Source organism: Dermacentor silvarum, chromosome 7 (genome assembly GCF_013339745.2).
Source record: "Dermacentor silvarum isolate Dsil-2018 chromosome 7, BIME_Dsil_1.4, whole genome shotgun sequence".
Lineage (NCBI taxonomy): Eukaryota > Metazoa > Arthropoda > Arachnida > Ixodida > Ixodidae > Dermacentor > Dermacentor silvarum.
Window position 1 is genome coordinate 183,989,296 of NC_051160.1, and position 27,673 is coordinate 184,016,968.

General features: G+C 48.6%; 1 protein-coding gene across 3 annotated transcripts in view; it reads left to right on the plus strand.

The window, feature by feature from the left end:
* The window catches only part of LOC119459390 (serine-rich adhesin for platelets-like), a 299,849-nt gene that overhangs the window by 173,583 nt on the left and 98,593 nt on the right, over positions 1–27,673 (plus strand). For all 3 annotated transcript variants that reach the window (XM_049671415.1, XM_037721183.2, XM_049671416.1), the window contains exons 11-12: positions 297–1,111; positions 23,554–23,605. In XM_049671415.1, the coding sequence (XP_049527372.1) occupies positions 297–1,111; positions 23,554–23,605 (867 nt within the window). The remainder of the gene's footprint in view (positions 1–296; positions 1,112–23,553; positions 23,606–27,673) is intronic.

Consider the following 27,673-nt stretch of genomic DNA (forward strand, 5'->3'; position numbering starts at 1 on the left):
AAAAGTCCACCTAGTGGATATATTCATTTCGTCTGCTGTTGAAGTTTGAATCGGCTGGGCTGAGGTACACTTCAACAGGCGCCACAGCCAATCAGCACTTCAGCAGTAGACGAAATGGACATGTCCACTAGGTGTGGACTCTTGCAGAATAGCTCACCTGGAATGGAAATGGACCTGACATTGACCGCTTCATATCATCGTCCATTACTGTTTTCTTTCATTGTTCTTTTAAATGAAGGCAAAGTTAATGATATTTTTTTGTTGAATAATAAAATGTTTAATAATATTTTTTTCAGCCTGAAGCTGCTCAGGGCACGAAACTAGATGCAGTGTTCATGGCTCCACCAGTTTGTGAAGAAAGTATTGAAGGTGCATCACGACTCATCACTGCTGAGGAAGAAGAGGTGATCTATGGATTTGACACCCTGCCTGTTGAGCCACAGCCTTCAATCATCATCACTTCATCGTATTCACTGGCTTGTGGACCGATGGTGCAGGACAGTGACTCTTCACACACAGAGTACAGTGGTGGGGTGAGGAAAGGTCTGGGCGATGCAGTCAGGCCTTCAGATGATGGAACATCCTCCATCTGGTGCACAGACAGCAACATCTCAACAGCACAGGTGGAAGCCTTCCACAAGGTGCAGCGGCAAACTTCATGCAACGGAACTGAAGTACCATCAGCTGCGAACCGAACCATCGACCCTTTGCAGCCCCATTCTCTATGCTCTTCTGGACATGTCGTCGACAGGGTAACTGTAAAATCAGCAGATGTAGGATGCCAGCAACCAAAAGACAAAGTGCCAGTGAACTGTGCCTTGGGCAGTAATGTGCCATCTTCTCCCAAGGCTGTCAAAGTTCGGCGCACAAAAAGCAAGCGGCATCATGGTGCGCCTTCAAACTCTGATTTCAGTGGTGTGTCCGTCTGGGTTGATAGTGGTGGTCAGCTGACCTGCGTGCGGGACAGGCCAAGTGCCGTTGCGGCTGGTGCCTTGCAGCTGGAAGAAGGTGCTGCTGTCTACGGGTCTGGGAGGAGCATGCAGGACTTGACCGAGGGTTTTACCGTCCTGAATCACATCTTCAAGTGGCTTTCAACGCCGTCTCTGTGCAAGTAAGCTAAAGACTCTATATTTGTGCAGCCACGCATGTGCATGTGAACTTCCTTCCAAAAAGCAAGTAGGAAAATGAGATCATATAGCTAAATTTATTTTAGTGCTAGTTTTACTAGTTATTATTCAGATGATGGAACATCCTCCATCTGGAGCACAGACAGCAACATCTCAACAGCACAGGTGGAAGCCTTCCACAAGGTGCGGCGGCAAACTTCATGCAACGGAACTGAAGTACCATCATCAGCGAACCGAACCATCGACCCTTTGCAGCCCCATTCTCTATGCTCTTCTGGACATGTCGTCGATAGGGTAATTGTCAACGACATGTTCAGAAGAGCATAGACAATGGTATGCAAGGTTGCATTTATTCCAGCTTCTTCTATAAAATGTGAATAATATTGGCATTGCTGTGGCCCCTGCTAGTGCTGCTGACATGCCAGCCGATATGTTGTTGCTGTTGTTGTCACCATCAGCGTTAAGTAGGCCGTTCGCAGCTATACCTCCAGTGGACATCATCCTTAGCCTGCAATTGTCCTCTTAATTCTTATCACGCTAGAGTATTTACTAAATACTTCTTTGTGTCTCATCAGATATGTGCAGTGCTGTGACATCAGCCAACCAGAGTAGAGAATAAAAGCTCCTGTGTTGTTCTCCTGTAACTGATTGTGGAGGCTTCTCGGAACAATGCTCGATGGGCCAAGTCCTTCTCGGAATTTTCTCGCCCCCTTTGTTCTATACTTTCAGAGCACAAAGCAATTCTGGCAGAATCCATCTCACAGTCACTGTAATGCGATAAGCATTCAAGCAGTGTAGCCACACACAACATATTGCTGCAAACGCATCTTGTGTTTAGAATTTGTAGGGGTCACTCTGAGACTTGTGTTACTTCCGCTACACGCGACATACATCATCTACGATATCGGGAAAATTTGCTATGACACTCGCTTGCCAAGGTCTGAAATGAGCATAAAGCATCACGTCAATACCGTCACGATGATGGAATGAAGAAGGAATGACGACGATAGAATGTCAAAGGCAGTATGACGACGACAGCATGACAACAATGAGATGGCGATATTGAAATGTGATGGTAGTATAACGGCGACAGCGTGAAAAAGACCCCATGAAGACAATGGGATGACAACGATTGTATCACGAATGTATGACGACACCCGGATGACGAAGCTGAAATGTCATCAATGGAACGACCACGGTGGCATGACGATGGTACGGCAACAGATGCATGATGACGATTGAATGACAGCATGATAACAATAGAATGACCATAAAAGGAATGCCGTCGATGGAATGACATAGGGGGTATGAAAACAATCAGATGAAGTTTTAATGCGAGTAGCATTCTTCGGGTAGTTCACACACTTTCTTGGGGCTAACTGTGCTCATCCATCTCTCTAGCTGTCACTAATCATTTTCCTGCCAACCTGCGTCACTGGGAAGTCCATGGTCGAATGGGTCCTGCACCATTTTTTATCCAAGTCAAGAAATGCATTTGACGTTTAAACAGACTATTTCAGAAATACTTTTCTCCAAAAAGTACTTCAATGCATTCAGCAGAAGCGGAGTTATTGGCAATCAAACATCGCGTGTGATCACTTTTGCAGTGCTGCGAGTTGTTCTTCAATGCCTTGCACTGCGAAGGCTGCGGTGGAGTGAGGTGGTGCCCACAACGCTCTGCCTACTGAATGTCACCGTTGCACGCAGTTTAAATTTGATTTTGGATGTTCACATAAACGCCACTACTTCCAATTTTGGCATCAATGACGCGCCAAACTCGGAGGCTATCCCTCAGCATACGGTTTAGTTAAGTGCATTTGCTGTGCTACAATGTATTAAATAGCTACACACGGCTATTCTCGCACCGAGTGACATGAGTGGCACATTTCGTTTCGCACATATAACAATCACAAAATTTCCGAGGGTCAAACTAACTTCATCTTCATGTTTGCTCATGTGAGTACGTCGGCAGCTCCTGCTAAGCAATGGATGCCACACTCCAGACTCGCATTGAACAGATTCCTAGCATAACAAGCTTCGACCATGATCGCGACACACCCCAAGGGTATGCAACTGTGAAAGCAGACGGCATGTTCGTCAGATGTTGGCGCTCGGACATTGACTCACATCACCCACAGATCGGAGTGCGCTGCTGTCTTCAGCGAGCCGCAGGAGCTCAGCGAGCAGCGTTATCTACGCTACGCTGCAGATGCAGTTGCATGCAACTGCAACTATGCGCATGACGGGCCTAGATTGTGCGCTCATGCTCATGTGCTTCAGTCTGGCTGTGCTAGTGGTTTGGACCAGCACCAGCTTTACCAACGAATGGTAGCGACATCCAACATAATGTCCTATTAGCAGTAATAATTATGTAATCAATATGAACATTCCAAGTGAGATTACTTGTTATGTGAATGTGAAGCTATTTGTTAGAGTTGACAGATTCAAGAGTACTGTTATTTAGTCAATATGTAGGTGAATTAACACAGCAAGCTGGGCGAGTTGGTAACTGAGCATGTTTCTTAGGGGTGGGCGGCGCTGTCCTTCGTCCGGGTAGCGCTGCCCACCTCTAATAAACATGTAGGTGAAGTGTGAGTTGTATGAGATAACCTTACATACCTGCCAAGTCTCCCGGATTACCCAGGAGACTCCCGGATTTTTACTATTTCTCACGGTTGTATGGTTGACAAGAAAATCTCCCGGAAATTGCACTTTTGTCCCATTTCTATGCACGTCCAACGCTTTGTCAGGCCACATTGGCAAAAAGAATCCAACCCAATCCAATCCAGTTGGAACTTAATCGTGCAGAACATTGTTAAGAAATTAGTAGGCAAACCTTATATATGCGCTATTTCGTTAACCGCGGAGCCCCTCCTTACGTTGACGTGGTTGTTGAGTGCCCTGGCAGCCCTAGTCTCATTAAGCTAGCGAGCGAATGCCGCGTTCCACAACTAGCAACACTCGACTCTCCATCGTTCTCCTCGGCGTCAGCCACTCTGGCATTGCGTAGGCCTACGGTCAGTCATGGCTTTAAAAGCAAGGAGCGCTAGCGCAAAAAGTATCTTCAAGTATTTTTAATGGAGTGCTCATCCAAAGTGACACTGGGTATTTTGTTGATACCACAGAGCAATCCAGAGGGCGAGCGGCAATTTAACATCGGGAAAAATACGAGGATGCAGTGCCGCTCGTCCATGTGTCGCTCGTCTTAAGATGCTGAGAATCTCGTCCTTGCAAAATGTGAAAGAAATGGAATTTCTTACAAACAAACATTCTCTGAAGAATTTTTGAACACCCGCCGTGGTTGCTTAGTGGCTTTGGCATTGCCCTGCTAAGCACGAGTTCGCGGGATCAAATCTCGGCCGCGGCGGCCACATTTAGTTGGGGGGAAATGCAAAAACGCCCATGTGCTGTCCATTGAGTGCACGTTAAAGAACTCCAGCTGGTCGAAATTAATCCGCAGTTCCTCACTTCGACATGCCTTATAATCAGATGGTGGTTGTGGCACTAAAGACCCGAGAATTTAATTAAATTTTAAATAATTTTTGAAGGCAAAATGAGCAACAATGAAATGCTTGCAAAAGTGAGGCCTTGATCATGTGGTCATTCGTATATCTGTGAATAAAATTTAAATGACGTGCTCCTGTCAGTACTTGAAAATATAGACATAGGGGGGGGGGGCTGTAACCGGATTTAGTTTCTTCGAACTTAGCAGGTATGATCACTTTATATTTATTAGTGTTAAGCTCCATTAATATTTTGTTATGCCAATTTTATGTCATCATATTTATTTCACGAAAGATTACACAATCATCACTGAAAAAGTGAATATTAGATGAGACAGTAGGCAGAAGGTCGTTAAAGTATACGAGGAATAAAAGGGGCCCCAGTTCGTTTTCGTTAAACTAGACTGCGGCCAGCTCGCACATGGTCGGCGTGGTCTCTGAGAAGGGACAAGCCTTTTCACACTCGCAACATGGCCAAAAAAAGTGCAAATCGACGTAAAACTTGTACTAGAAATGTGCTTCGCCACAGCCAGGGCTCAATACTACCCAAGCTGGTACTACCCAGATATAACTTCTCTCCCCGCCACCAGGCGCCGCCACTATACCTCGAACTCTAAGGTCCCTGTATTTTTCAAAGGTAGCGCAAACTCCTCCTCTCCGCGCCGTTTCCTCCTCGCCCTTCGCTCTCGGCCGCCATTAGTGAGCGAAGCGCATGGCCGCTACCACCCGCTTCATTTCGTGTCGCATGTGGCGCGTCGAAGCACTTGCTTGAAACGCGACTGTTGTGGGCACATTTTCACAAGGCTGTTAAGATATCTTCGTAAGATGTTTAGTACCTTCAATTATTAGTAGAATCTGCGTCACTCAGACGATTAAAACGAAAGGTAGAACAAGTTAAATGCAACCCTAAGCAGTCTTTTCTACTGCTGATTGTTTCTCGGAATCGAATGGTGTTCTGTTTACCTGACGCATTTACGAAAACAAAGAGCTACATCAAACCAGGCACACAAAACACGGCGGAGACATTTATGCGCTAAATACTTTCAACATGGCTTTTTTTTTTTATTTCCAAAATGCATCCGTGCGACCACCCAGCTCCCTGAGCTGCAACTTCCGAAGTCAAAGATATAGAAGAAGCTATTTACATAAGAATTCGGACCACCCACGAGGCTTCCGTACTCACGCGCTTCAGGCTTGCTAATGCTCCGCGGGCGCTAGGCCTCGCTCTCCCAGGATGGAGACTACGTGGCTCTCATACCGACGAGTGTACTTCAACAAACACAGCCCGGGCGGCTTGCCACCCCTTGATTTCACCATTTGACAGACATGGCAGGAACGGCAATAGCGGAAAATGTCACGCTTTATGCCAGGCCAGATCACAGTTTGGCTTAGTTTCGCAAAAACTTTAGAGCCACTCAAATGACCGGCCAAGGGTTCGTCATGAGAACATCGCAACAGTGCGCTTCTCAGACTTTTGGGGATAACCACCTTAAACGGGTCCACAGCGTCATCATCGGTGGCTATGTATTTCAGCAGGAGCCCATCATGATCCAGCAAATATAAATCCGCGGGGGACTCAGCGACACACGCTGTTTCCGGCCCCCCTGCGCCCGCCGCACTACCAGCAGCGTCTCAGCGCTCCGTCTCCCTGAGACCGTCGCTCACTCCGTGACAAAACGGATTAATTTGCTGGGCCTTCTGTAGCTCTTGCCTGCTGAAAGCGATTCCAATTCTCCCAAAGGAGAGGTTGGTCTCGTCCCCACTCGGGACTGCAGCCATCGGCGTCATGGGTTCGCTTTCAAGAAGCTCCCCCGCACGCACGCTTTGCGGCGCGCTGCTTGCCTGGAGAGCAGAAGAACAGGTTTGCCCGCTTGCGGACTCGCCTCTCTCTCCGCTCGTTTCGTCCCCGACGCTAGCTGGCGCTAAGGCACCGGCAGCGGCTGTTGCACCTGGAGGAAAGCTCTGGGTGGACAATGGGGCATGAGATAGCGCGTCAGCTACCACGTTGGCACTTAGATGTAGTGGCTCTTCGTGCCGTGTCGCTCTATCCCACTGGGGATTGTGAGTCGACAAGCGCATAGCGCAGGAGCTTGCCCCCGAATTCTGCGCGCGACACGGTTCGTGCCGCGCCTCTCGATCCCAAAGGGGACCATGAGCGGGCGAGCGCGAAGCTCGGGGGCTTGCCCCCGAACTCGGCGCGCTACACGATTCCGACGCCTCATCTGCACAGGCAGAATCGGACGCCGGCAGGCTGATGAACGGCTTTAGCAACATGAACTGACCATCGCGATAGCCGCCATTCACAATGTCCACAACGATCCCAGTTTTAAGGAGAAAGTCCCGGCCGAGAATCACAGGAACACTGAGCCCTGGGAGATGAACGAAACGCGTGCGTCTCATTCGCTCTCCCCACCTGACAGTCAGCCTTGCGGCGCCAGCCGAATGGGCCACACCTTTCGCAAGATTGAATGTCGTTCGGCAGTCCCGCAAGCGCACTGCGTGCTTTTGCAAGTGGCACAAAACCTGTTCGCCGAACAACGAAGCGCTTGCGCCCGTGTCCAGCAGCGCCGAAAATTCGCGGCCGGCAATGGTCACCGGAATAAACGGCGCGTGCGTACCAGCAACACAACCTGCTCGGTACGCCGAGGGAACAAGCAAAGGTTCGGTCACTCGTGCCTTTGCGAGCGACCTGCTATCCCGTTTCCCGGCCTCACAGGAGACCGGGGCGCGGTGCAATCCCTTGCAATGTGCCCTCGTTGTTGGCAGCGAAAACAGCGTACTCTGCCGCGGTATCTTTCCCGAGGCGGAGCAGCCTCAGCTCCCTGCCGGGGTCGGCTCGCCGCTTGGCCAATGGGCCGATTATGAGTGTTTCCCTCCGCGATGCGCTGGGTCGAAAAGCGTCCCTGCGCATGCGTTTCGGTCGGTGGCGCAGCACAGGCTGCCCGCTTCCCATGCGTGTAAGGGTCGAGAGCGCGCCCGCTCAGCTCCCAAACACACCCGCTTGCAGCCGCAAAGGCAGCTTGGCCGGGTTGTTGCCGTTGGGGAAAGGGCTCAGGCCCTCTCCACGCTCAGCTCGGCTCAAGGGCCTTGCTGGCGGGCGGCGGTGGGCGATAGGCGCACGCGGCGATAATGTCACCTTGAATGCGCTTTGCCTCGGCGGCTAATTCCTCCAGATTTCGGAAGCGGCCGCCGCGCGGGTACGCCGAAAAGGTTGGATGTGCCTGCCTGACCACCCGTTCGACGCGTTCCTCGTTCGAGGCATTGGGCTCGGCGACTAAGAAAAGGTCTTCCATCGCCCGTACGTACTCCTGAAGCGACTCATCCGGAGTCTGTGTACGTAGCCCAAGCTCTCGCCGCATCCTACTCTCGTAGTCAGCGGGTAGGAATTCACGCAGGAATGCCGCGCGGAACTCCTCGAGGGTTGTTGCACGGTGTCCGCAAAGCCTGTACCACCTAGCCGCCGAGTCAGTGAGTGCAACAGGGACGACGCGTCCGAGTACATCCTGATCGTTCAAACCCAGAGCTCTCTGGTAGCGTGCGAGGAAGTAACAGTAGTCCCTGGCACTGAGCAGGTCACTGTATCCGCTGTAGGTCGGGACTGCCAACCGTACAGCGGGGTGAGCGCATTTCGGAACAGCCGACAGCGTTTTAACTGCCCCAGAGAGTGCCTGGATCATTTCGGCGGTGTTATGCAACAGTGTCTGTGCGCCTGCTCCAAAGGGAGCCGTTGTCGCGTTAGCGGTGCGATCGAGCAAGGATGAACTGACGTCCAGCTCGATGAGTGGCGCGGTTTCCACAGGGATCTTCAACAAAACTACTTCAACAAAACACTCGCTAAAAGGCTTAGCATGTTGAAAAGTTCAAACACGCTACAGCGACCGTCGCCTCACTCAAGAAAGCATGCCGCCGACACTAGCGATCAAAATCCACACTAGGACTACGCTTCGGTTGAAACAAAGGTTGTCTTAAACCGAGCAAAACTTTTTCGTCCGATGCCCCAAGAGGTCCACGTTGGGCAGCCAGATGTAGAGTCTCACATGTGCTCTTGGGACAAAGGAACGACAACACAGTAGTGCAAACAATCAAAAGGGCATTTATTGCACCTTTCATACACTAATGCACACTAGCTGAATTACAACCAATAAAACATTCACACGGGCGCGCAACAAATCAAGGAAGTCCGACTCACCGCGACCGGATAGCGAGCGAATACGTTCGCCCCATGCTATGACACCATCGCCTAGTCATTCACGTCTACAGTCACGCGAACGGTGGCGCGCTCGAACGATCCGTTTTCGTCCGTACCGGTGTCCTGCTCTTAGCCTCGCGAGACGGTCGCGAAGCGGGCCGGTGCACACGCGAAGCGTTCGTGCGTGTTGGCCGCCGATCCCAAGCCCAAGAGCGAGCGCCTTCGACCATTTTCTCCCAAGTCACCCCGCTGCATCGCGACACTCGTGTCATCTCTCGCAACGCGCCGCAACCACTACGACCGCCTCCGGCGCCAAGCCACGCGGTGAAGCCGGACCACAGGAGACGCGTGAGAGTCGCGCATCCCCACAACAGAGATGCCATTACTTTCTCCTGTAACGCTGGAATGCTATGTTGTTCAGAAGATCTACTTCATTTTGCCTGAAGTATGCCTCTGAAAGTTCGACAACCTGCAACACTGCTGCTGAGGGAATAGCCAGTGTCATTTTGTTTTTGCTGTAACTTTTGAGTTGTTAAAGCGTGCAAGCATTAGCGTCGTCAGAAAGTGCAGTTTCACAGTCTTGGCAGGCCAAACTATTTTTGATACACCGCACAACATAACCAGCAAGGTAAGTCAATGACTCCTGCTGTAGAACCTCGAAATCGAGCATGTCGTCAGGAATGTGTACAGATTGCACCGCGTCATGTTTGCGTTTACCACTACACATTCCGGCAAGCATGAAACCTTCAGCATCAGCATAGCTGCTATCCTTGCTCGGTCGTAAAAACAAGGAGAGAGTCTTCAATGAACTACGAAATTCTAACGCCCTTGGGACAGGATTTTTTGACCTCAGCGTTGAAAATAGGTTTTCTAAAGCGTCAGTGCTGAAGCTGCTCAACAAAAGAAATCCAAACCCTAAGTCTTCTAGAAAGAGCTTCTGCACATGCAACATGACCATTGTTGACATCACGATACCTGTTTGAATAGGCTTCCAACTTTTCTTGGTGTCACCTCCTATTACCAGCTTCTCAAAAAGGTCAATCATGTCTTTGAGAAACATGATGGTATCCTCGTACCGGTTCTCATTAAAGTGGCTGATGGCAAGCTTTGTCGTTCTTGAGGACATCAACTTGAACCACTTGAAAACTGAATCGACAAACCATGCTGTGGTCAGGGCATCTTCACTACTGATATTGTTGTCCTTCACTTCCACAAGCATACGCAGTGCGGCAGCTGTGTCAACACACAACAACAAGCTGAAGGCAAATCCTACTTTCATTTTTTCAAAATGTCTTGGTTGCACGCATGTTGCCTTCAAATGGGGTGCCAATTTAAGCTCTGCACCGGCATCAACCTCCACAAGCCGCTCGATCGGTTTTATTGAAACAATGCGTCCAGGAAGTTGTAGCTTATCAACAAGGTCTGCTGGCAAGTTAATCACTTGACCTCGCGTTAGATGATTATGCAAATTTTTAAGTAAGTGGGGCACATCTGGCATAAAGAAAAGCTTTCGGTTAGGGTCACATGGGTGAGCACACCAGGCTTTAGGCTTGCTGTACTTTCCAACCACAATTCCGAATAACTTCCAGACAGCTTGATTTCCTCCCCCCATATCTGTTACGACAACATGCACTCTGATGCCTATTTTTTCGCATTCAATTATTATGTCTACAACAACGTGCTTCATTGCCTTTGCCGAAAAGGAATTGCCTGTGAGATGGTATGCTGCAACCTGCTTCCAGCGGGTGCGAACACCACCAAGCATGAACGCAACTGCATGTGTTGCTTGGCATCCGTCAGGTAACGTGCCATCAGCTAGGGGCATCGTCGGTGCTCCAAATACCGTTCCAGAGGACGCATCATACGAAAGGCCAGGAGTCAGCTGAATTTCATCGATCATCAACGTTGCATGCCGCTCTTCTGGTTCCATCTGTCCAACCTGAAAAAAAGCAGGTGTTACCCGCCACAACCTAACCTGAAAAAACTCAACTATTCCAAGACACAACAACGACTTGGGGTTCGTGATAAAAAAAAAAAAAACCTTTAAAGCGAATGCTGGCTTCAAGTCATGAAGCAAACCAGGCTGCAACTTGTAGTTTTGGAGATGATGCTGCAACGTCCGTTCTGCTGGCAGAGGCTGTCCTATTTCCCTCATAAGCTTATAGCCCTGCTTTCCACACGCTAACCTGAGCTGCAGGCTTTTCCTCAAAGTTTTCTCAGTCCATGGCGTGCCTCTCATTGTGTTCTTTTTGAGACTTTGTATCTGATCGGTGTTCAAGAACTTGTACAGTCCGTACGCTAAATTGTTCATTTCAGAAGTTGTCTGGTTTTTTTTATGATTAGCAAGTAACCGCTGCTGTTCCTTTAGTCGAAGTTGCAGCTCTAACTCCGATATTCGCTTTCTAAGCGCTGCTTCTAATGACGGTGCAAGCGGTCCTTCTGATTGATGGCTTCTTTCCATCCTGTCGCTTGTCTTGTTCGAGACGGCAGCTGTAAGCATGGGGTGTGTGAGTACACAGACTATAGGGAAGAATATTTGTCGCAACAGCGCTTTCAACTCACTCAGTGAGCCGCACATCGGTCTGGGGTTGTCTCAGCTAATGAACCTGGCTTGTCCGAGTCAGTAGCTGTAAGCATGATATGTGTGAGTACACAGATTATAGGGAAGGATGTCGTCACCGTGCTCTCTACTCACTCGGTGAGCCGCAAGTCGGTTCAGGTTCTGCGTTTGCCTCAGCTGATGATCCTGCGTTGTTCGAGGCAGTAGCAATAAGCATGAGGTGTGTAAGTACACATATAGGGAAGAATATCTGTGGTCACACTGCTTTCCACTCACTATATGAGTCGCACCTTGGTTCAGGGTCTGGGGTCATCTCAGCAGATGACCCTGGCTTGTCCGAGTCAGTAGCTGTAAGCATGATATGTGTGAGTACACAGATTATAGGGAAGGATGTCGTCACCGTGCTCTCTACTCACTCGGTGAGCCGCAAGTTGGTTCAGGTTCTCCGGTTGCCTCAGCTGATGATCCTGGGTTGTTCGAGGCAGCAGCTGTAAGCATGAGGTGTGTAAGTACACATATAGGGAAGAATATCTGTGGTCACACTGCTTTCCACTCACTATATGAGTCGCACGTTGGTTCAGGGTCTGGGGTCGTCTCAGCAGATGACCCTGGCTTGTCCGAGTCAGCAGCTGTAAGCATATGTGTGAGATTATAGGGAAGGATGTCGTCACCGTGCTCTCTACTCACTCGGTGAGCCGCAAGTCGGTTCATGTTCTGTGGTTGCCTCAGCTGATGATCCTGGGTTGTTCGAGGCAGCAGCTGTAAGCATGAGGTGTGTAAGTACACATATAGGGAAGACACTGCTTTCCACTCACTATATCAGTGGCACGTTGGTTCAGGGTCTGGGGTCATCTCAGCAGATGACCCTGGCTTGTCCGAGGCAGCAGCTGGAAGCATGAGGTTTGTAACTACACATTCTATACGCAAGGATGTTTGTCGTCACAGTGAGACACATGATTAGTGGCAGAGTGGTTAAGGGTCACAGCTGATTGAGATGGAAGCAGGGAGTACTTTATCTGTCAGTGACCCACGCTCATTTTATTATCATGTAAACAACAATATCAATGTCGACATAACAAAGAGCTATAAAGGCCTCACCATAAACAGCTTCCTTTTCCCTTCTGCGTGGCGGTTTTCCCTCTTTTGGAACTGGCCGATGCAGAAATATTGAGAGAACTGCATTGGGCTTTAACTTCTTACAGCCAGTCCTCGCAAGAATCACTGGTTCGAACTGGTCTTCCGTGAAGTGTTTCTGAAAAAAGCAAAAAAAAACAGACATCCTCGATGGCACCTTCTGCATTTTTCCTAAAGAAATATTGCCGAAGTGTGCTGCAAATGTTTTGCTTCGTGCATGAATACGTGCAAACAACGACGGTGAAAACAGGATAGTGTCCTTGCACTGAGACTGTTCCTATCCATTTGCAAGTCAAAAGTCCACAAAGTTACAAGTTTGGTCAAAACTAGGAAAAAATAATGAAAGCGCATAACAAATAAATGGCCAGCAAATAATATACTCTCCTCTAATTGTACATGCACGCGGAAAATTCGTAAGGGAAAAATGGGGACAAATGAAAAAAGTTGAAACTAAAATCACAGAAAAACAAGAATGCACGAAACTCGCCTACAGATAAACGTATAGTTTTTGTGAAAAAAATTCAATTATAAGGTTGAAGAACAAACATGTAGTTAAAATCATAGTTACATCTGTTGCCATAAGAGCAGCTTCGCAGTATATTGCAAGTTACATTGCTTTGGTGAATCAGTGTTAGTTACCTGCCAATTCCTTTTTTTTTTTTATTGTACACATCTGATCACATCCTCTCTTTATGCACTGTGGCAAAATAAACCCTAAAAACAACTTGTGAATATTTTTAAAGCCCCCAGTTTCGCAGCATTCAACCTTTGCGGAATCTGTTTCAAACGACTTGTGGCAACCAAATTTCGTGAAATCTATGGTCTGCGTGGTGGCTGAGAGAGAAACCAGACTTCTTTAATAAGTTGTTCTCGGGCGTGTGCAGAAATGTTCGCAAATGGAAAGAAAATTCCCAACAGTAAATATTCTGCTGTATTTACTGTCAGCAGTTTCAGGTACCCGGTGTCCAATACGAGCCAGCTAGAACGATCTCGCTTTCATAGGTACGGATACCGCACGAGAAAACGTGGGCGGTAATGTCACGCTGCTTTTTTTTTCGTTCGAGCTAAGTGTCAGTATTAAGCCTCCGTTGATCGGAAAGGCTTCCAGGAGCACGTATACACAAAAGAGTTTAGTAGCGATCGACTTACCTCGCAAAGCCTCCCTCGGTGGCAGTCAAAGTTCTTTCTTCCGATACAGTGGAGCCATATCGCTCGCCGTTTGAGGTCTCGTTTGCCACAAGGAACCGCTAAAAGTTTGCCCCCCTTGGCAACGCTATTTGAACATCCAACAGCACAGCAAGTCGGCATCGTGCTGGAGGCGAGCGCGTCTTCAAAAATGTAGAAAGCCTACGCTCACGCACAGCGTGTATGTGTCGCGGTGTTTCTATGCTCACTAATGTAGCCATTTTCCCACGAAAATGAAAGCCGCATGGGTTATTCGTCACGTGTCAAGCCTCATCCAATGGGAGAGCGGAAAACGGTGAAGAAGTCGGGGGAGGGGTAGAGGGCGGGGAGGAAATTCTCCTTTCCTATTTGAACAATGGTTTGCGCTACCTTTAGAACATAGATGGACCTTATTGAACTCCAGCGCAAGACGCCCATACACTCTGTTTCGGTCTCGGAGCCTAGCTCCGTCTCAATGCCTCTTTACTAGGAGGCATTGTCCGTCTTAGTGTCTCTAAGTCAGTCTTAGCCCTGACTCATCTAAGTCTGGCCACCCTAGACTCGGCCTAACTGCGCCGCAATGCAGAAATGCGGGTTCTTACGGACCGTCGGTTTGCAGCTCTTCTCGTCGAGTCCACGTTGTGGTGTTTGGGGTGTCAGTGATGCCGTAAGTGCCAACAACTCGCGGTTCCGTCGACCTGACCGAGTGCGTGGCTGGTGCCCCAGTAGCTGCTGCTGACGTGTGAACTCCTCGGTTAGGCTTACCGAAGCGTTCTTCGCCCTCCGTCTATCTGCGTGGCGACCCGGTGCCCCGGCGATTATCGGATGATCTGGCTCGGCCGAGAAAGTGGGGTCTTGCGAAGAAGACCGGAGCAGCAGCAGCCGGTCCCAGGAGGCTCGCCCGGACGTCTCCGAGGTCTACAGCCACGCCTGGGCCTCCTTGCCAGCTTCACGAGCTTCGTGGCCGGGCTCTCCGAACTCCCATCGTCAGAGCGTATCTGACAAAGCGACCTTCCAGTCCGAGAGCCACGTGGATAATGCTTCTTCGTTGCTTCTCCCTCGCGGATTGCACGTCTGTTCGCGTGCCTCGAGCGCTCGTGTGGTTTCAAATGCTCCGCGATCTTCTACTTCGTTCTCGTGTACCGCCGGCATCTGAGTCGTGACATGGGCCCCTGTTTTGAAGAGTTTTTTTGCTTAAAAAAACTGCTTGCTTCGATCTGTGGAGGGGGAGGTGGCCTTCGGGTGATGACTGTGACTCTTTGTAGTGACATTGGTGCTGGTTCATGTGAGTCTTGATGCACACCACAACACCACACTGTTCCGCACAATTCACCAGATGCACTGTTCACCGCGTTTAAGAGTTCACTTTATTCACCACACCTATGTATCTACCTTAGCCATCATCTTTTGGCATACGTCACATGATTTTACATACTGTCTCACATCACTCTGCACCCCGATCCAAAAGAAATCCTCTTTTATTTTTTCTGACATGTCTTTTATTTCCTGGTGACCTGCCATTACATTATCATGCCCTAACTTCAGTACTTTATCCCTCAGTTCCTTTGTGACCACCAACTGCTGCACCTCTCTTCCCGAATTAAACACATACCTCCGGTATAATAAATCATTCTTATTGAAAAACTTCACCACGTTTTGACTTCTTTTCCCTCGTACCACTTCTCCTATCTTCTGTATGCACTTCTGTAACGACATGTCTTTCTCCTGTAATTCCTTGAATTCAGGTGCCGTTATGCTCAACCCCTTAATTTTCGTGACCTACAATGGTGTTAAGGGTTTAATACTCTTACTCCTAGCTTGTGTTTGTACTGCCGCCGCTACCTCTACCTCAGGTGACTCCTCTTCTAGCGCTTCTGGCTTTTTCCTCTTCTCTACTTCCTCTGTCCTCTTCCAGTTAAGGTCTCGGTCATCCGCCCTTCTGACCCCTGATACATTCCCCAAAATCAGGTCATACAGAGGATCTTCTACACACCTAGCTGTGACCAATCCTGTAAAAAATGGTGTCGATACTTGAACTCGCGCCTCTGGCAAATACTTAACTGACCAATCTGCCAAAATGACTGGTTTGAAGTAGCCAGTCATGCTCTCGGATGGTACCAGACTCTCCCTGACTAAGATGGTGTTAGCCCCCGTGTCTCTCAATACTGTGGCCCTGTGTCCTTGTACTTCTCCCTCCACCACGGGCATGTTCTTTTCTCTCGGCCCATCCTCTTGATACATATCTTGATCTAGATTCGTCCGCCCTATGACCTCTCTTTTGACACAGCTGACAAACCACTGGTGGACCACGTCGCTTATCCCTCACCCGGCAGTTCATTGCAACATGTCCCAGCCGGTTACAAAGGAAAAATCTTTGTGGTGTCCCTTGCATATTCATTGGACCTCGATTTCTCGTCTCCCCTACTGCTGCCATCGGCGCGTCCTTGTCACTCTTTCCTAAATTCCTTAGTCCCTGCGCCTCTACGAACTGATCTGAATGCGCGGCCATCTATTCTACTGTTTTTAATTTGCTCTCCTTGAGGAATATCGCCAAACTGTCGCTGCACCTGGCGAGAAATTGTTCTCCTACGACCTTGTCCCGCACCCCTTCATATGTCTGGTTGGCCTCTGACAACTCCATCCATCTTTCAAAGTAGTTGGTCAATCTACATGCAAACTGTTTTCCGGTTTCCGCGTCTTCCGGCTTACATGACCTGAACTTTTCGTGGAAACCCTCCGCGGTTAGCCGGAGTCCTTGCAATAAAGTGTTCTTCAGCTTATCTTAGTCTAGACTCTCTTCAGCGGGCATCCGTCAAAACACACTTAAAGCCTCACCAACTAGACACAGGCTTAAGGCGCTAGCCCACTCATTCTTTGCCCAGCCTTGCCCGACTGCTATTCTCTCAAAGCGATACAAATACCCATCTAAATCATCTCTACGCTCATCAAACGGAGCCATCAATTTCCTGGGGCAAATCTGTCTTGGCCTGGGCGAAGTCGAGTTGGATGACCCCGACCTGAGGGAAATTGACCCCTCGCGAGGCCCGGCGTTCATCTCTGCCAACTTTAACTTCAACTCTAAAGTTTCCTTCTCGCTCATGATTTTCGCGTGCTTGTTGCTGCTGCTTATCCCGTTCTTGCCGAGCATATTCAAAGAACGACATCGCCTCCTCCTTAGTCATGTTCAAATCCTTTGCTACTGCCGCCAACCGCTCCAACTCCATCTCTGCGACTCTCAAGTATCGGTGGCTGGGCCGGAATGACATCCTGGATCGTAGCCTGACCCGTATCCTGGCAGGCTCGCCAATTTGTCACCGCTACTTGGGAGCAGAAGGGTTGTACACAGGCATTACCCGCGATGGAGAAGAGATACGACTGGCAGCACAGCAAACAAGGATTTAATATGAACAAGATCGGGAAAAGTGTAAGGCACACAAAAATGCTCACGCAATGCTAAATACAAAACTCAAAAACGACTATACACTCTATCTCGGAGCCTAGCTCCGTCTTAAGGTCTCTAAGTCGGTTTTTGCCCTGACTCATCAAAGTCTGGCCACCCTAGACTCAGACTAACTGCGCCGCAATGTAGAAATTGCGGTCACTGACCAAGTCAATGGCGAAAATAACACGGACGTTTCGGGACCCGTACACGTGCCGACGACTCGCGGTTCCGTCGACCTGACCGAGTGCGTGGCTGGTGCCCCAGTAGCCGCCACTGACGTGTCAACTCCTCGGTTAGGCTTACCGAAGCGTTCTTCGCCCTCCGTCTATCTGCCTGGCGACCCGGTGCCCCGGCGATTATCCGTTGATCTAGCTCGGCTGAGGAAGTGGGGTTCTTGCGAAGAAGACCGGAACCACCTTGAGCAGCAGCAGCCAGTCCCAGGAGCCTCGCCCGGACGTCTCAGAGGTCTACAGCCACGCCCTGGGCCTCCTTGCCAGCGTCACGAGCTTTGTGGCCGGACTTTCCGCACTCCCATCGTCATAGCTGACGAAGCAACCTTCCAGTTGAGAGCCACGTCGATAATGCTGCTTTGTTGCTTGTCCCTTGCGGATTACACGTCGCTTCGGGTGCCTCAAGCGCTCGCGTGGTTTGGAACGCTCCGCAATCTTCTACTTCGTTCTCGTGTACCACCGGCATCTGAATCATGACACTCATCGATCAATGAACACAGTCCATGGTGTAATTTCAGAACAAGATCTGTTAGAACCCACTGAAACAGAGCTCCTCAAGGGCTGGAAGGAACAGAATGTGATTAAAGTATAGAGGATGAAGGTGAGATGTGTTGACAAAGATACAGCCACTAAGCACCTAATTCTGACATTTGATAGAAGCTACGTACCAGAATCCATAGAGACAGGCTATGTGAAGATCCGGTTGAAGCCATGTGTGCCAAATCCGCATCGGTGCTTCAAGTGCCAAAGATTTGGTCATGGCTCACAGTTGTGCCAAGGTTGTCTCACTTGTGCTAAGCTAATAGTGGTGACCATGGCGCTGACAACTGTACCAGTGATCCTCATTGTATCGACTGCCATGGCGGACACTCAACATATCGCGTCCAACCTGGAAAAAGGAAAAACAAACCATAATTGGTTCAAGATAATTCCACATTAAACCTCCTGTGTCCTTTTTTTTTTTTTTCATGAAAAGAGAACTGCTCCCAGATCCCACTATCGAACTGCAAGGACAGCACATTCCTTCGAGCAAAGAATGTCAATTTTTCACGTCATACTCGATTCGAAACTAAGTTTCATCCCCCACATCAAATACCTCAAGTCCAAGTGCCTGAAAACAATGAACATACTGAAAATTTTCTCGCACAGAAATTTTGGCAATGACAGAAAATGCTTAATCAATCTTTACAAAAGTCTTATATAATCGGGCTTAGACTATGGGGCTGTGGTTTATCAGTCTGCTACATTTATTTTTATTATTTAATTATTTACATATACTGCCATCTTGCATAGCAAGATATTGCAGGAGTGAGTGCACATGTATGTCAATCATTTGAGGAATACATTTTGGTGGCAAAAAAATAAAACAAGCAATATAGAAAAATCAAATATCAGGAAGAGCTAGTTAATTAATGAACATAATTAGGAAATAGGTCGGCAAATTCATCACTCGATAACTCGCGCAAGGACCCGTCAAGGCCATTCCAAATCGTAATTGTATGTGGAAAAAAGGAAAACTTAAAACAAGCAATCGATGGATTCAAAGGTACAATATTAAGACGATGACTTCTTCTGGTGGGCCGAGAAGAAGGGTTTGTGTAAACAATAGGTGCATTGACGTAAGTTTTCCCATGAGCAATTTTATGTAGCAGAATGACACGGTCACAAGTACGTCTATGGCCCAGAGGCTTTAGTAGCAGCTTACTAGCACGTGATGTCGGTGAGAAATGGCGGTCATAACGATTAAATATAAATCTTATGGCTTTTTTCTGAATAGACTCAAGCATGTCTATGTCTTTGGAATGATGTGCTGACCACACTACCGACGCGTACTCAAGTTGAGGCCTTATTAGTGATTTGTATGCCGTTAATTTACATTCTTTAGTTGCATCTCATAAGTTTCTTTTAAGAAAACCTAATTTTCTCAGCGCCTTGTTGGTTATGCATTTTATGTGAGCATGCCATTTCAGATCAGGGGAGTAAGTAACACCAAGGTATTTGAACGTGTGGACGCTTGCAAGCTTGTGCGCCTCATTAAAATATGTAAATCGTAATGGTTGTTTTTTATTTGAAAAAGTCATTGAAACGGTTTTCTTAAAATTAAGTGACATTTGCCATGTTCTGCTCCATTCGCAAAAACGGGCGAAGACTTCATTCAGCTCTAACTGATCATGATTACTGGTTATAGTAGAATAAAGGACGCAGTCATCAGCATATAGTCTTATTTTGACAGAAGTACCCGTAAAACTTCAACGACATCATTTACATAGACAATAAACAGCAAAGGACCCAAGACAGACCCCTGTGGTACACCAGATGTAACATTGACACAAGATGAGTGAACATGGTTAGATGCAACAAACTGGGTTCTTGTACTTAGGTAGTCCTGTATCCAACCTAGTAGTTTATCATCATGAATTATTGCCTTGAGTTTAATAAGAAGTTTTTTATGACACACTGTATCAAAAGCTTTACTGTAATCAATGAAAATGGCATCAAGCTGTCCTCTGAGGTTGAGCGTGGTTGCAATATCATGGGAGAATTCTAGAAGTTGAGTTACCGTCGAGAATCCCGAACGGAAGCCATGTTGAGCATGCGAGAGAACATTATGTTCGGATAAGTACTCAATATTATATTTATGAATAATGTGTTCCAATAGTTTGCAAGATGTTGATATTAAAGAAATAGGTCTGTAGTTAGACATTAACTGCTTATTACCGTCTTTGTGAATGGGAACAACCTTAGCACATTTCCAGAGTATTGGAACAGTAGATGATTCTACAGACTTTGAAAAAATTAGGGATAAGTACCGTGAGCTCCATTCAGAATATCGCCGTAAAAACATATCTGGTATATTGTCTGGCCCAGTACTTTTCATAGTACCGATCTTGAGTATAAGGTTATGTACACCAGCTGAAGTGATTACTATACTAGGAAAAGGTGATGCTGAAGGAACAGCGCAAACCGTGGGGGTGCGTCCATCATCACAGGTGAACACTGATTTAAAGTAATTATTAAAGGCTTCAGTGATGCTAAGATTATCTGAGCATGGTTGGTTGGCAATAATGAATGAAGGAGAGCTCTGACTTGATGGACTGATGGTTCGCCAGAACTTTGACGGTTTGTTTTTAATGAAGGATGACAAAGTGCTATTAAAGTAGAAACTTTTTGCATTTGACATAGCAGATTTTAAGTTATTTTTAAGTGAGGACAATACTGAAGCTTTCATTGGATTGTTTGCATAGGGTTGTTTGCAAAGACGCCTGATGCGACGAATTAAGTGTATAATTTCACGTGTGTACCACGGGTGCTTGGGGTTGCGCTTCACACACTTGGTTGGAATGTAATCAGTGATACATTGATTCACAATTGAGCAAAAACGGTTCACTAACACGTCCGCAGAGGAATGGTTCGCGCAGCTCAAAAACTCATCAAAAGAGCATGCGAGTAACTCAGTTATGGAGTTGCCGTCGGCACGTTCAAAGTTCAATACAGTCTCATGGGAAGGAAGCTTAGGCACAGTTGCTAAATTCAAATAAACAATGACACCCTTATGGTCCGACAGGCCTTCAATAATATTACAATCATAACCATTTTGTCTAAGTAGCTCATTTATGAAAACGAGATCTAAAATTGAGCTTTCGCGGGTTGCGGTATTCGCAATTTGTGTCAAATCGAAAGAAATAGTCATGTTAATCAAGTAATCACAAATGACTTTGTGACGGCCATTTGCAGATAGCGTTGGCCAATCTATGCCAGGGGTGTTAAAATTACCAGCAACTAACATTTTACAACAGTTAAGTTTGTGTTTGGTTATATAATCGGTAAGATCAGAAAAGACACTGAAATCCGTGTCAGGGGGTCGATAAACAGCTCCTACAGCCAAAGTGAGACCACAAAGCCTGATTTTGCACCATACAGATTCGCAGTTAGGAACGTCAGGCAATACTGTAAACTCAATATCTTGGTTCACAAAGAGTGCCACACCGCCACCGCGCCGGCCGCTTCTATCTTTCCTGAGGACAATGTAACCTGGCGGCAAAATTTCAGAGTCTAAGATGTGTTCATCAAGCCACGTTTCAGTCACGCAAATCACAGAAGGATGATAAAATGCAACAAAGTGATGAAAGTCTTGAATTTTGTTAAGAAGGCTGCGGGCATTAACATTTACCAGCGAGAAATTAGTATCAAAATGCAGTCAAGTTTCATTTGCAGCAGAGGTTTGCTTTTTGGTTTTAATGATTGAATCACCTGCTTCATTCAGCACATAGCGTACATTGTCTATCAGCAAGGAATCATATTGCAGACGAACCGTAGAGGCATTTTTCCTTTGATTTAGAGACAGTCTCCAAAGAGCTTGGCATATCTTTCGAACCCGTTCAGAGAAGTCCTCTTTTATATATATTTCTGTTCCTTTAAGCTTTCGCGCATTCTGTAATATTGCAAGCTTTGACCTGTAGTCCAAAAATTTGAAGATAGCAGGACGGGGTTTATCACCTCGACGTGCCCCAAGCCTGTGCCAACATTCAATGTCTGCACACTGAACACCAAGTTTATCAGATATTAAGTTTGTGAACGCATCAAGCAGTTGCCCGGAGGGCTCAAAATGGGGTTCAGGTAATCCGTAGACAACAAGATTATTTCTACGCGACCTGTTTTCAAGATCGTCAGACCGACTGTCCAGCTTCAATACCAGGTCTGTAAGATGAGCGACAGTTTTTTCAAGTTCCTGAACGCGCGGAATCACTTCCGTGACTGGTAGTACTGACGTCTCAAGCCTATTTAGCCTTTCTTCGATGGAAGCAAACTTGGCTGTCCAAGAAGATATCTCGGAACGAATTTTTTCATGCCCTGCGAGCAATTGCGATAGTGTTTCTTGTAACATATCGGGACCAGGATTGGTCTCGACGTCCCGCGGTTGAGCACCGAGCCCCGCGGTTGGCGCATGCCTGCGCATCAACCGCGGGGCTCGGTGTGTCGAGGCAGAGAGCCGTTGGCTTCCCTTCCCCCCTCTATCGCAACATTTGGCATTTCCAACGTGGGCAAGCTCTTATAAAACGGGACGACGATCGGTTCGGTGCGAGGAAGACTTTGTCCAGACCAGTGTTATGCCTCGGCCGAAGGCGTGATTGCTAGCTAGATCTGCATGTGCTTTCTTGAATGCGAGTTAACACTGCGCCAGTGTCGCCGAATTCGTGTAGACGCTTAGATTTGCAGCAAGTTTTTTCCTAAGAGTTCCTGAACGCGCGGAATCACTTCCGTGACTGGTAGTACTGACGTCTCAAGCCTATTTAGCCTTTCTTCGATGGAAGCAAACTTGGCTGTCCAAGAAGATATCTCGGAACGAATTTTTTCATGCCCTGCGAGCAATTGCGATAGTGTTTCTTGTAACATATCGGGACCAGGATTGGTCTCGACGTCGCCAGATAACATCAACAACATTCTACGGACAGAAAAAACAGATAACGCTCTCATCAGAGCGTTATGATGAGAGCGTGATGAGTGCCCTAAATGCTAAAAATGCTTGATTGTGTTCATCATTTAGGCCTGGCCATAGGAGCCTTCAGAACTTGTAAGAAAACCGTAAACTTATGCAACACTTTCTCTCACAATCGTCCAACCCTTCTCACCGCGTGTGATCAGCAGAAAAATGGCTGTCCCGCTTTACCCTCTAGTGGCTGCCAAGCCACCATGGCTGTGGCAGCTGACACATCTTTTGAAGAAGTTTTGTACCAAAAAGCCAACCTTACTCACTTAAAATTTTGTTGCACATATTTTTTTCTCCTCATATTGCCAAGAGCCAGTCTTCTTTTGTCCCCATTTCCTTGCTTGCGACATTGCTTACTTTCCTGCCCTAGGGTGTTGCTTTCTTAGATGAGGGTGAATGAAATTACTGGATGAGATGAATGATAGTTTCATTGATTTTGCTAGGATCAGTAGCATGCATAGTGTCAGGTAAAGTCTCTTGCTGTTCGGACAAAGAAAGATGTGTCTAGTGTTGCTAGGTGTGATTGATGGGCGTCACTGTAATGTTGTACATTACTTGTCGTCCGGTCTCCGCTCTCGTGCACTACAATTTCACCATGATTCTTCCTCAGCATGCAGGATTTCAGTTGGAATGAAGTTCTTACTTCTAATCTGTCTCAGCTTGCCACTAAATCTGCATAAAGAGCAGGCTCCGTTATAACCTCTAATGTTTTTCAGGGTCGCCCAGGTCTGCCATGCATGGAGGATGTTTGCCTCAATGCCTCACTTGGTGAGTTTGCCTGATGTTGATATCTGGTAAGCGTGCATGTATGGTGCTGTGATGTTATGATGACGCTCGTAATTGCAGCTGTACTGCGTCACTTTCCAGTGGACACGTGACTGTCTTGTGGCCGTTGCCACAATACAGGGTTGATAGGGGAAGTTACAATAGAAGAGATGCAAGGAATATGCATGTAAGTGAAAACAGAGGGGCATAGCTACACATACCGAAAAAGTGCAACAAGAACAAACAAGGCATCTTGTAATGCCACCACCCGAAAAATTTGGCATTCACTTATGAAATGGTAATACCGTAAAATTCCGAGCAAGCGCCCGCACCCATGCAAGAGCCCCCTCCCGCTTCGCTCCGCACTCTTATCATGCACCGCGCCCAGACACAACAATGGCCTGCCACATCCAGTCCACAAAAATAAGTTTCAGTGGCTTTTTTAAACCACGAAGCTGTTCTAGCTAACTGTAAAAAGTGGCGTCTGCTGTCGCAAAACCTCGCCGAGCTTTGACGTCACTGCGTTGCCTAGCAACCACCTCACGGAGCGGCATGTGTCTCGCCTCCTCTCCATGCCGTGCACATGTTGCCTTGACATGTCCGGGACGTTAAGGAGAGGGAAGGAGAGCATTGCTCGGGAGAGGGAAACGGAAATTGAGAGCGAGATAGGGAGAGAAACAAATTGTAGCAGCACCAACGAGGCAACGCGCACGGCTGCGATCGCACAAACAGCTCGCTTTCCGCACGTTCGGTTTGACTGCTATGTCACAAAGTGGGAAATCTGCGGTACTGCCCTGATTTCTCTGACGGCCGCTGACACAATCACAATTCTGATCAATCCAGAGAGGGCAAGTGAAGGAACGGAAAAGCAAGCTGTTTGCGCGATCGCACCCCAGAGCTGTTGCCTAGCCGCACATGCGCCGAAGCAGTAGCGATGTCACCATGCGTTACCTAGTAACCACCAGCTCAGGTGCACGCTCGCTTCGCCCGACACAGACACGGCTACTGCCTGCCTGCCTGCATTTGTGGGATGCCACGAAGGCTGTCGCTCGTGGGCGCCGTTGCGTTCAGCGCTAGTCACGCGAACTGTCGCGAAAGGGAAGGTACCTCCGAAAATGATCGCTCGAGAATACCTTCCCTGCATGCGTGGCTAAGTTAAACCAAGTTAAGACCTAGCAGCAAAGAAGTTCATCCCTAGCTGTAGCAGCCAGTACCACTTGAGGATTGACACTTTTGCTGTGCCTAAGCTTTGCACGACCGAGTGCAAACTTGCCCGCTTTTTTTTTCTTGGGGGGGGGGGGGGATGTGCCTGTCACACAGTACAGAGGATTTCCCTGCGGCAAAGCGACGTGGCCACTCAGTGACAAAGGAGTGGTCGCGGCTACGGTCTGGCATCGCCAGCAGCTTCACCGCCGCTGATCACTCACCACCGCCTTTTTGGGTTCACTTCGAATCTAGCAGACGGCGCTTCAGAACTAACCGCTGCCGCTCTGAAGCAGCAATGTTTTGTTACCGTAGTTGCCGCTCTACCCTCTCCTCACAATAATTTCACACGAAGAAGAAAACATGCTGATATTTGCGGCACCGCCAGCTGCGAGGCAAGCATGGCTGAGCTGCGGTTCGCTGTCCGCCGTCGGTAGCCATGCGCTGCAGCTGAGTTTGACTTGTATCGGAACTCTTGTTAGGGCCAAACGTTTGACCGTGGACATGGTTTTTAATTAAGTGAATATTATGCATCACTTTAATTGTGGGGAGCACACGATGCCACCTTCTCCCGCGGGCGCTCGCCCGTCGCTTGCGAACGGAGCGCACGCGGCGGTAGCCGGGCGGACATCTTGTGCGCGCACAACGCGTGCCGCGGGAGCCGGCTGACATGGGAGAAATGCACATTGCCCTCTCCCGGTTCTCGCTCGCCTCTCGCGACGCGCGCGCCCGCGCGGGAAGAGGGAAAGTATCCGGCGGGCGAGGAGGACACTCCCCTCGCAGAAAGGTAAAAAGATATAAAAGAGCGTGACCGAGAGACCCCCACGCTCTCTGACCTCGCTTGGCCTACCTGCCCATACGGATTTCTGAAACCCGTGAGTGACCTCGTTTGCGTGACTACTACCTGCGACGAGGCAAGCCTATTTTATTACTTATTATACTGACACGTACACATGTTTATCTTTCACCGGTGGCCGCTTTCCACCGGCTAACAAATGTTAAACGTTATCTCTCGGCGCAGGACGCGCCTGTATCGGAAGTTTCTAGAACGTTATCGATGCTTCTTTCCGTTGCCTGTTTTCACCGACGCTTATGTTATCTGATTGTATGACCGACGCGAATTGTCTAGAACTTTCTGGAAGACACGCGGGCATCAGGGATTAATCTGGAACCTCCGATGACTCAGGTATAAAAGCCGACGCGCTTCGCCGCTGATCAGATTTCGACGACCGCCGACTATGTTCGCCGCTTTCGTTGTGCTTCGAGTGTACCTTGCTTTTGTGGGCACAGGTTCGCCCAATAAAGAATCAGTCTCGTCATACACAGTTTTACGACTGTTTACTTCAGCGTCACTACTATGTGACATCTGGTGGAGGTGCTAGTGCGTTCATGGAGCGAACGCCCCCGCAAAGCCGCGATCTAAGCCCGAAACCGGAGGACGAGACCAACGTCGCCAAGGACCAGCGAGCTAGCCGTAGGCAGCAAGGACTTCTGCCGGAGTACGGACTTCTTCCCGAAAAGACCACTGCAATCAAGGCCAAGTCAACGACCAGAATGGCAGCACCATCGTCCCCCATCCTACTGCAACAACCTCGGGAGCCACCAACCTTCCGTGGATCATCGGCTGAAGACCCTGAAACCTGGCTGGAGACATACGAGCGGACCGCGACGTTCAACAAATGGAGCGACGAGGACAAGCTGCGCCATGTCTATTTTTCGTTGGATCACGCTGCTCAGACCTGGTTTGAGAGCAGAGAGACCACCCTGGTTACGTGGGACCTTTTTCGTGAGAACTTCCTGAGGACCTTCACGAGCGTCGTACGAAAGGAAAGGGCAGAGGTTCTGTTAGAAACCAGAGTGCAATTGACTCAGGAGAGCATCGCGATCTTCACGGAGGAGATGTCTCGCCTCTTCCGCCACGCCGACCCCGACATGTCTGAAGAAAAGAAAGTTCGGTTCTTGATGCGGGGTGTCAAAGAGCAACTATTCGCCGGATTGATGCGCAACCCTCCCAAGACTGTCGCCGAATTTCTTTCCGAGGCTACAACGATCGAGAAGACGCTTGACATGCGCGTCAGGCAATATAACCGCCGTGCCCTGACCAACTACGCCGACGCTCAAGCGCTAGGCGCCGACGACCTGCGCGAGACCATCAGAGCGGTCGTTCGCGAGGAGCTGCATAAGCTCTTTCCCAGGTCGCAGCCTCGTGTGGCATCTATCGCCGACGTCGTCAAAGACGAAGTTCAGCGCTCACTTGGAGTTCCCAATGTGCAGCCACAATCGCCGCAACCCCAGCCGGAAGCGCTGACCTACGCCGCCGTCGCCCGTCGTTAAGGCCCCCCTCCGCGCTCGCGCCAGGGCCCCCGTAACGCCGACGCGAATTGTGTGGAACTTTCTGGAAGACACGCGCGTACCAGGGATTATTCTGGAACCTTCGATGACTCAGGTATAAAAGCCGATGCGTTTCGCCGCTGATCAGATTTTCGACGACCGCCGACTGTGTTCGCCGCTTTCGTTGTGCTTTGAGTGTAGCTTGCTTTTGTGGGCACATGTTCGCCCAATAAAGAATCAGTTTCGTCATACACAATTTTACGACTGTTTACTTCAGCGTCACTACTACGTGACATCTGGTGGAGGTGCGGGGTACCGATCCCCGTACTCTCGCGAGGATACAAGAAAAATGCTACTGGCCTCGCCTCTCTGCCGACGTCGCCCATTACGTAAGGGCATGCCGAGACTGTCAGGGACGCAAAACACCGCCAACAAGGCCAGCCGGACTTCTACAGCCAATCGAGCCACCTCGCCGACCGTTCCAGCAGATCAGGATGGACTTACTGGGGCCTTTTCCGACCTCTACGTCCGGGAATA